Source organism: Panulirus ornatus, chromosome 18 (assembly GCF_036320965.1).
Source record: "Panulirus ornatus isolate Po-2019 chromosome 18, ASM3632096v1, whole genome shotgun sequence".
NCBI classification, from domain to species: domain Eukaryota; kingdom Metazoa; phylum Arthropoda; class Malacostraca; order Decapoda; family Palinuridae; genus Panulirus; species Panulirus ornatus.
The window spans coordinates 49,629,797-49,640,637 of NC_092241.1; the positions used below are offsets into that span (position 1 = coordinate 49,629,797).

The 10,841-nt window shown below is 44.0% G+C and overlaps 1 protein-coding gene across 1 annotated transcript in view; it reads right to left on the reverse strand.

Annotated features, from left to right (window-relative positions):
- Positions 1-9,469, reverse strand: part of Gprk1 (G protein-coupled receptor kinase 1) — a 90,582-nt gene extending 81,113 nt beyond the window's left edge. Inside the window, exons 1-3 of the mRNA XM_071672761.1 lie at positions 8,922-9,469; positions 2,153-2,315; positions 478-539 (exon numbers count right to left, since the gene is read on the reverse strand). Of these exons, the coding sequence (XP_071528862.1) occupies positions 478-539; positions 2,153-2,315; positions 8,922-9,469 (773 nt within the window). The remainder of the gene's footprint in view (positions 1-477; positions 540-2,152; positions 2,316-8,921) is intronic.
- Positions 9,470-10,841: the final 1,372 nt, after the last annotated feature.

The window sequence follows — 10,841 nt, forward strand, 5'->3', positions numbered from 1 at the left end:
AGGTTCAACTGTGTGGCCACAGTGAACCTCAACAGCTTCAAATTCACAAAATTGGTGGCCACATGCACTTAATGACAGCCGAAGTCCTACCTAGGTACAGGCCACCTGGGGTCCACCTAGATAATGGCCACCTGGGGTTCACCTAGGTACAGGCCACCTGGGGTCCACCTAGGTACTGGCCACCTAGGGTCCACCTAGGTACTGGCCACCTGGGGTTCACCTAGGTGCTGGCCACCTGGGGTCACCTAGGCACAGGCCACCTGGGGTCCACCTAGGCACCGGTTCTATCTACCTTACATGTCTCCATGGGAACAGTTACTGCCAGACAGGCCACCTGGATGGTGGAAGTGTGACCTGCAGTGTGACCCGGAGTGTGACCCGAACCTCGGGTGCAGCAAGCCCCGCTCCCCCTCCCTCCGTCCTCTCCCTCCTCCAGTAGGTGGGTGTGGAACAGTAACTCGCGTGCGACCAACTTACCTCTCTACAAATCTGTTAAAGAGCTCCCCTCGTAAATGTGCGAATATTTCTTCTATGTACGGCTGAAAAGAGAAGAGAGAGAACACCATTAGTCTGTGAACACCGGGACAGTGGGGGTGGGCCTAACAAAAGCCTATGCTTCAACAGTTAACAATAGCAGGTCCGTACATACAAAAATCCTTTTTTTTCTTTTTTTTTGTTTCACTACTCAGGTGGATGGCTTTTCCTCACTATAGCCAGCCTCGATCGCTGAATACACTGGGTGGACTTCTGAAACCCTTGTTCCTAAGCGAGGTGTAGGTGTGTATGTGTGTGTGTGTGTGTGTAATTACCTAACTCCTTCCAGGTGAATGATCTCTTAATCTAATAGTCTTACAAGTCCTTAACACCTTACGTAACGTGGGAGCGACTCCATCAGTAATCAATATCTTTCAAACCATATGTCATGTTCTCCGGTCTTAGTCTCGTAATCTTTTCATGTTTTCCACGAACTGATAGTCATTAACGTTAGGGTTGGAAGCTCCAGTTAAGGGCGAAAGTCCAGTCACATTTAGGCCGGGCCTTAATTAAAATATGAGAGGTTAATGAAAGGGGAAGAGGAAAAAAAAAGAGAAGGGAAAGTATTTATAAATTGTAGGGAAAGCGAAAAACCGGTCCTTCGAGATGTGCCAGGTCACGGGTATTGGGAAAGACAGGAGAAGATCCAGAGTTCCACAGTTTTGGTGGTGTAGGGAAAGAAAGAGGTATCAAGACGTAATCCAGGGAGGGGATGGGGGCCCACAAGCAGCCAGCTCTCGGGAGCAAAAACTAAAGTAATACCTACGGAAGAGGGGAAAGTGAACCAACATTGCGGCGCAGGGCAAATGTGTTACGTTTTGAATTTAACCTGGGACAGTTGCTGAGTCGGACCGCTCTCAACTCAACAATGTCAGGGGAAAGCAAGATGTGACAGCATTACTCCATATACAAGGACGGATCTTTGTATAAGCGGAACAACTGGCTGAAAGGAAAGACATATCGACATCTTAACAGGACACCTAGTTTATTAAGAGACAAACTTTGCTACTTCCGTAAAGTAGGGTTTCCACGATAGAGTGGGTGTTACGGTAATAACAAGTATGTCCATCGAGTTAAGAGAGAGAGGTGGAATCATAGAGCCGTTGAAAGGAAAACGAACGTTGTGATGACCTTCCGATAGAGAGATGGGCAGAAACTGGATCACGGAGGTATTAAACTTCACCTGATTTCGTCTATCCCGGTGGGACATCCTGTCCAAGTCTGAGTCTACCGAGAAAAATGTGTCAAGACGAGATGCAGATCGAGTGAGAGCAGATGATGATGAAGTGAAGGTAGTGGAGGAATGAAGCGTCGAGCAGTCAGCGTACGAGTGCATTTGGTTATTTGTACAGGTAATCGTTGATGAAAAAAGGAGAAAAAGTGTTGGGGACAGGGGAGAGCCTTCAGGGACACCGCTGTTGATGGAGAAAAGGGGGAGAGGATGACCCATCAACAGCCGCGGAGACAGATCGGCCAGAGAGGAAGCTAGATATCATGGAGCAAAGCAAGGGAGTTGAAGCCAAGAGAGAGAGAGAGAGAGAGAGAGAGAGAGAGAGAGAGAGAGAGAGAGAGAGAGAGAGAGAGAGGGGAACCTACAGATGAGATCCCGATGCCAGACCCTGTCAAAAGCTTTGGAGACATCAAAGGCAACTACGTAGGATACAAGAAAATCTTCTAGAGATGACTTAACATTAGTAAGATGGGAAAGATAATCTCCAGTGGATTTCGCTTTACGGAAGACATATTGGTGATAAGTGAGAAGACTCTGAGATTCAAGATATCTGAGGATATGGAAGTTGAGAAGGGACTGAATGACTTTGGAAATGGTACATGTCAAAGCAACACGATGATAGTCATAAGGGGGTTAGAAAGGTCATCCTTCTTAAGGATGGCATGTGTCGACGAATGCTTCCAAGAACGTAAAGTTTTGATGTTTACACGGAAACAGAAAAGACGAGCAAGCACAGGTGCAAGTTCAGAGGCACACACTTCCAGTACACACGGAAAGGAATGCAATCATGACCATGAGCCTTACTTGTGTCCAGAGAAAGAAGCGCTTTTCGGACAGGTCGAAAAGAAATTACGGGAAGAGGAAAAGGATTAGTGATAGAAGCATCAGGGGGTGAAGGAATGTTTGAGTCATCCAAAGTGGAGTTTGGGGAGAAACGGGAATCAAAGAGAGTTGTTTTGTCAACGGGAGAGACAGCTATAATACCGTCAGAACGGAAAAGTGAAGGAAAAGTAGAGGGACAAAAGCTAATAGCAATGGCCTTGGCTAAAGACCAGAAAAACCTATCAGTGGATGACGAGGAGAGGTTATCGCCCTTCCTATGAACAGAGGAACGCTGAGCTTCAATGATAACATACTTGCAATGATTAAGGACAGGGTTAAAAAGCTGGAATGAAAAGAGGAGGAAGGTGAGTTTCTCAGAACAGGAACGGTTGAACCACAGATTGGAAGAAGAGGTCGTCTTGGAAGAAGAGGGGATAAATGCTTCCATTCCGCAACGTTAAACCTCTGCTATGCGTTTGGCAGAGACAGAAGCTTCAGCAAATAAGAGACAGTAATTTACCCAAGTCAGAAAAGAATTTTCATAATCATTCCAATCAGCTTTGTTGCGGGGCCGATATTTACGTCTAGAAAGGGCTGCTGAAGATCTGATGAACCAATTGGGGGGGCAAGATTGTGTACATACAGCGTGACGGACGTGGTGAAAAACAGATCCAGAATATAAGACGAGTGGTCATAGTGTCTGGTATGTATGGGAGTGGGTGATAATCTAATCTAAATCTATCAGTGGTCATAGTGTCTGGTATGTATGAGAGTGGGTGATAATCTAATCTAAATCTATCAGGGAGGGAAAGGTTGGTACTACTTCTGCCAGAGCCCTCCCTCTCACTGACTGGCAATAGAGTAAGGCGGGAGCTCGGAGGAGATTCTCATCACTCCATGATGTTGGAGACTGAAGGCCACAGGTTTGCTGGAGTCTTATCATCATTACATTCAAAAACGATTCTGCAGACAGAGGAAGGCTGGAGAACTTATGTGAAAAGAATAAGTGAGGTTCGGGTGGGGGTATGGTGCTTGTAAGAAGATAACAGAACTAGAAATGATGAAACACAAATTAAGACCAGCAGTCCTGACATGGAGGGTGTAAGATGGTTCCGGCGCTGCTGTCTAGAATAACCTAGTCCCTAGTACCATGGTAGGGGTTGGGTTCATTCCTAGAGAAAGATGGGATATTGACAGAGGCCAGTACACAATCACTGTTACTGTGACTCTACCTAAAGCACTCGCTCCTATTTGCCCAGAACAGACCAGTGTCGACAATTCCCCCCTCAGTCAGTCAGACGCTTCTCTCTCTCTCTCTCTCTCTCTCTCTCTCTCTCTCTCTCTCTCTCTCTCTCTCTCTCTCCAACAACCCTCCCCCACCAATGCTCCACTCTCCTCTCCTTCCCACAAACCCAACATAACTGTCACCTCGGCTTGGCAAGAGCCTAAAATGCTCCTGTATCACTAGTCAAGTGGTAGTTCACACCTACTGTATACTCTGTCCCAAGTAAACCCCACAGCAGTGCCAGCACGTTACTTAACACAACAACCATTGGAATCTTCAGGCGAGTCCTTCGCGGAAAGGCCTCTCACACTACATCGCTATTCCCCACATGCAATGTTGATACCAATATCCCCAAGTGGCTGGCTGGCTGGCTGGCTGGGGGTAGGCAGTCCCAGGGAGCTGCTGTGATACGGGAGCACCACAAGGTCGCCAGCGATACAAGGATCCCTGGCCTCCTGGGCAGAAAAACATCTTCGTCTGGCACAACACAAAGATCTGTCAGTGAGGGTCTCGCGGGTCCGCTCAGGACGATGCAATTTCACAAATGTTTGCCAATCCCGCCACCAAGAAATTCCGGACCACAGACTCAGCGCGCTCGCAGTAACACTGAGGTGAACACGAATTGTCCCACTTCATCCTGGTGAGCAGAGCAGAAGCGTATATATATATATATATATATATATATATATATATATATATATATATATATATACAACTGCAGGGTTTCCAGAAATGCTAGACTCGAAGTGGTTCACATGGCTGCGTACCACGACATCCGAAGAGAGACAGGGTTTCACCACTTTCAATAAATCCATGAACAGTGGAGAGGTGGCTAAAGCTTGAAAAAAAATATATGGTGATCTAGTGATAATGTTATGATATGTAAAACGCAATGTCTATGAAGCCATGTTAAGAAATACCATTCATTCCTAACTGTCCTCAGAGACCGAAAATGCGATTCAAGAGCTGAAGAATGACAAATATCTACATTTAAGTCAAGCTGATATATCACACGATGCTGTTGTACTGATGAAGAAATGTGATTATTTATAAAGAAAATAAAAGATCGAAGTGACACACACACACACACACACACAAAACTTAAACACAAAAATTACTATTTCTTTTAAAGAGTGTCACCAGTAATGTTAATCAGAGAGTGAATCATCTTCTCAAAGGTAATGATGGTAAAACAAGAGTCGACAATTTCTCCACACAAACCTAACAATCATCAGTTCAGCTACGGGTTAGCTAGTTACACATAAACTCTTTACGAAGAGCATTGTGGCATTTTTGAACCCCACTAGTAAGTATGTTCACCCAATCCATCTTAAAGAAATAACGCGGATCTCGTAAACAGAGTAAATAATACACAGGCAAACTCCAGCTATATATCAGTTTATACACTTGGAAGTCTTGACGTGGGAGGAACACTTTACTCATGTTCTGGAGGACGACTTGTTGGCCGGCCATCTTTGAATGGACGACCTTGGGGAAACACCCACACCACCGACTATTATCGAACTCGTCAAGCCTTACATCAATTGCCCATATTGGAACGTGTGTAATGAACGGCAAAAAAAAAGTCTGTTCCCGGTTTTGTCCTATTATCATTATTACTGAAATCTGGCGAAACATTATGAAAGGTTTGCCTCGATCAGATCGCAGCAGTTGGCAAGCCTGGCTACCTCAGCTGACGCTTGGCCAGTGTCGTTGATTACGATCATGTTCGAATGACCGGCTACCCGGTGCCATACTACTACATCTGATCATAATCATGAGAATAAAACTAAATCTACTTTAAAAACTGCACGAAATAAGATATGAAATTTAAGAAATTACCTCAGGTAATTCAGTGACGTGTGTAGGGGAAAACACTACTCAGGGATACCAACTGTTCCTAACTGCTCGCCTTAAACAAGATGTTTTTATTTTTTTTTCATTTATCAAATCCCACGAACTGACCTTTGTATTTTAAGGTACAAGGGCGTGGACAAGTACACACAGGCCTGAACAAGTGAACACAGGTCTGGGCAAGCACCTTTCACGCTGAGTACACACGCTTGTACCAGTAAACAACACAGTACACCTGGTAGCACTGCCTGACACATACATATGACAAGGAAGATATGTAACTGACTGTGTGTAATGGTGTGTGCGTCTACATACCAAGAGTTCAGTTCTAAAAAGTAGATAAATCCCACACAGGCACTTGAACAGCTATGAACGTATTTAATCTCGTCTGTTGTTGATATATATATATATATATATATATATATATATATATATATATATATATATATATATATATATATTTTTTTTTTTGTTGCAAGGGAGCCGGGTGAGGATATTCCCTCCGAGGCCCAGTCCTCTGTTCTTAACGCTACCTCGCTGAGGCGGGAAATGGCGAATAGTATGAAAGAAAAAAAAAAAAAAAAAAAAAATATATATATATATATATATATATATATATATATATATATATATATATATATTCCACTTAATACAGGAGTAAATACCGTTGAGAGTGAAAACACGTCTGTCTGGATGAAATCTATTACGCATGACCTACTCCTAATTACGTCTCTTGTTTGTCTCGTCGTGAATCAAAGTCCCTTTTGGGATCCATAATTAAAGACGAAGTTGTGATAACACCCGTAGGGTACACCGAAAGAAAGCCACACATAAGTAATATAATTTTATTTCAACGACACTGAACAGTTTAGTCAATATAGTTCCAGCACTTCATGACGTGAGAACTCGAGTTACCCCCTCACACTCATCATAACCCCGTATGCCCGCCCACGCAGGCCAGCCCATGCCCGCCCACGCCGGCCAGCCCATGCCCGCCCACGCCGGCCAGCCCATGCCCGCCCACGCCGGCCAGCCCAGCCCGCCCTCACGCAATGGCTGGTCCCCAGACAACAGCAGAATTTAAAAGCAAATTAACGGCAGAGTTCCACCAGTAACTTAATTGCAAGGACTGTCCTGACAAATTACTTCATAGGATCAACAAGAAAAGGCAATTTGCGCAGTACTAACGAGTCAGCAGAGCAAGACGTATGGAAGTGGTTGGAAACAAATATAAAAGTGTGAGATGAAACCTAATGTGGCATGGGAGGACGTAAGCATGAGTGGTACCAGTTCTCTACCACATCACCAGACTTTTGTTGCAACGAGTTCCATGTTACGATGAAATATCTGGAAAAAACGGAAAAGTTCAGACTATAATATAGGGAACAGGTAATAACCCTAGGGTGTGTGGCGTGGCGGTAGTCCAACCCACGTAGCAAGTGATCAGTCATTGTGATAATTCGTTATTTGTAGATTTGATTCGTTTGGCTACGAAATGAATTATGGGTCGATGCCTTTTGGAAAACACTGTACCATGATGTCAGTCTTGAAGGGGGGAAATGCAGGCAGTACGTACAGACGCCTTCATGTGTGACGTAACTTTATCAAAGTGGAAACTTACTGTAATATTACTTTATTTTTCGACCATGGATGGAATAACAACTTTTTCAAAATATGCTCTTCTCCTGTGTGTGTGTGTGTGTGTGTGTGTGTGTGTGTGTGTGTGTGCTATCAATTTCTAAGTACCTGTTCACACATACTGGGATCTTTTGTTCTTGTGAGACCTCATCTCTTATTGAAACCTTTGTGTCATAACGTACAGCGGCTCCCAATCAAAGATCCATGGACCCCCGGGGAGTATGTGAGATACATTTTGAGAAGCGAAAGTATATTGTCACTAGGCTAATTTATCTTTAGAATAACACCGCTTTGTCACACACGACTCGCTCAAAGCTGCGTTATCTTTGCCGAGATTCAACTATACAGAATTAGAATAAAACTCTCCTAATCAAAACAGTCGCCAATGAGATGTGGGACGCAATCCCTTACACTGTGACCAAACCAAGTGAAGGAAGGATCGTAACCACTATGATATAGGCTTCTGGTCTAGCTTGTTCTACGTGGCCACGACAATCTTGATGCAAGAACCAACCAACTGCTTCCACTTGTGTTCTTGAATTCTGGACTCTACACATCAAAGGACTGTTGTACAATGAACTGATATGATTTGATATTGTGGAATTTTCAAAGCGCTATGAATATTTCAGCGCTCTTCACCCTGAGGAAGTATATCTACAGACTTGGCTTAAAACTATTTATGTAAACTCTTATACCTTAGCTTGGGGGATGGAAAGCTTTTAGCCCGTCGCAGCCAAGCGGATGTCCATCCCAGACACAAGATCAACGGGGGGGAGAAAAAAAACCTAGTTGAAAGAAACACCAAATGCCGCCGTGTGGGAGTTTGGCTAGGAGTTCCACTGGATTTTGTTTTTTTTTTCATTCTACAATCCGTCACTGCTTATGGAGAGGGTATAACTGCTATATTATTTGATTCACAGAAGCTATATCTCTATATAGAAATACTAACAACATTTGAGTGTACATATCTTGGCACGTGGATGCATGTGGGAGAACATAGCACAAGTTAACACTTAAAATATCTGTGAATATGCTACGACTTCCTTGCCGGAGCTCTGACAACACTCGCTTCATGTCAGGGACTATATATATATATATATATATATATATATATATATATATATATATATATATATATATATATATATATAAAGTGAAATCGCACTTCAGTAGTTCATATCATTTAATCTAACACGTAATTTCTCTATAACATATTGGCACGACATGTTTCGTGGAGACAGCCCCACCTCGATCTGTCATCAGGTGCCAGTACTTAACAAAGTGATTCGGATCACAACATCGACATTTTACGATGATCGTTACGTTTTCATCTGACAGCAAGCCTTACGTAACACCCCCCCAACCACACACACACACACACACACACACACACACACTTAGGCAAATGTCGTTCAATCACGTCCACCCGCTTGCTGTACACATTCCTCTCTCTCTCTCAAACCGTTGCTAACTCATAGCTTCCTTGCATCTAGACTTGACTTGCAGGAAAATAACTTTACGTTAGCTAAGAGGATGCAGGTAACGCGCCTAACGGACGGACGGACCCCAGTAGGAGCATTGGAAACTTGGACGACCCCAGCAGGAGCATTGGAAACTTGGACGACCCCAGCAGGAGCATTGGAAACTTGGACGACCCCAGCAGGAGCAATGGAAACTTGGACGACCCCAGCAGGAGCATTGGAAACTTGGACGACCCCAGCAGGAGCATTAGAAACTTGGACGACCCCAGCAGGAGCATTAGAAACTTGGACGACCCCAGCAGGAGCATTGGAAACTTGGACGACCCCAGCAGGAGCATTGGAAACTTGGACGACCCCAGCAGGAGCAATGGAAACTTGGACGACCCCAGCAGGAGCATTGGAAACTTGGGCGACCCCAGCAGGAGCATTGGAAACTTGGTCGAACCCAGCAGGAGCATTGGAAACTTGGACGAACCCAGAAGGAGCATTAGAAACTTGGACGACCCCAGCAGGAGCATTAGAAACTTGGACGACCCCAGCAGGAGCATTAGAAACTTGGACGACCCCAGCAGGAGCATTGGAAACTTGGACGACCCCAGCAGGAGCATTGGAAACTTGGCTCATCACTGAAAGAAATTCTACGTTTCCTGCTCCATCCTTCTCCGGAAGTTGAGGAAACACTACTGTCTCAGAAAAATCTAATCCCATACCCAGTCCTACTTCAATCCCATACCCAGGCCTACTCTAATCCTATACCCAAGCCTACTTTAATCCCATACCCAAGCCTACTTTAATCCCATACTCAAGCCTACGATTATTCCCTACCCAAGCCTACTTTAATTCCATACCCAAGCCTACTTTAATCCCAAACCCAAGCCTACTTTTATTCCCATACCCAAGCCTACTTTAATTCCATACCCAAGCCTTCTCTAATCCCATACCAAAGCCTTCTCTAATCTCATACCCAAGCCTACTTTAATCCTATACCCAAGCCTACTCTAATCCCATCCCAAGCCTACTTTAATAGATCTGGCCCCTGAATCTTAGTTGCACATATTACTGATATTCAAAGACTCACATCCCCTGTCAACTAACATATCCCGTGTGGTCTACAAAAAAGAATTGTAACATTAATATCAGTGATGGTCTATACAAATTGGATAACTTTATTGTTGATAAAATTTGTCAACAATTCATCTTCTTGTCCACATAATAAGTTTAAGATATGCTCGTTGTCTGTCTTGGACAATCGCATGTTTACCATATGGCGTCCTAGCTACGTCTCTTCGTTGTATATCAACTGACTGTTATATTTCTCTCTTGTGTCTCCCCTGATGATGTGATTATTACACGAAAGTGCACTTGGGAACTTATCGTGTTTCATTTCCACATAGACTCATAAAAATATATATTATCATTATCATCATTATTATTATTATTATTATTATTATTATTATTATCATTATTATTATTATCATTATTATCATTATCATTATTAATCATACTTGATCATAGATGCTGATCACCGCAAGGGAAAATGAAAGGGCACCTGAGTGAGCACTGTCGTGTAATACACGTAAGTGCGTTCACGACTATCGCTTCTCATTTTCCTTGTGGCTATCAGTAAATACATAAATCACACGCATCGCTGTGATTTATACAAAATACATATTCATACACACTCATATGCATAAATGGTGGTGTGTGTGTGGTGAGGGCGTGGCTAGGAGGTAGCGGTGTAGGCGAGGCGTGGGTGTTGGCAGTAGTGTGGGCGTGACTGAGGGAGGTGTGGTGGGGTGGGGTGTGAGTAGGCGTGTCTGGAGGTTATGGTGAGGAGGAGGGAGGCAGTGTCAGGGAAGGCCAGGTCAACTTACCTCAAATAAATCCGGTGGAACCTCGTTTTTTGTGAGATGCTTTTGAACATATGCTACGGATTCCTTGTTGTACGTCTGTAAGGGAAGAGAGAGAGAAACGTGGTTAGTACCCCCAACCTGAC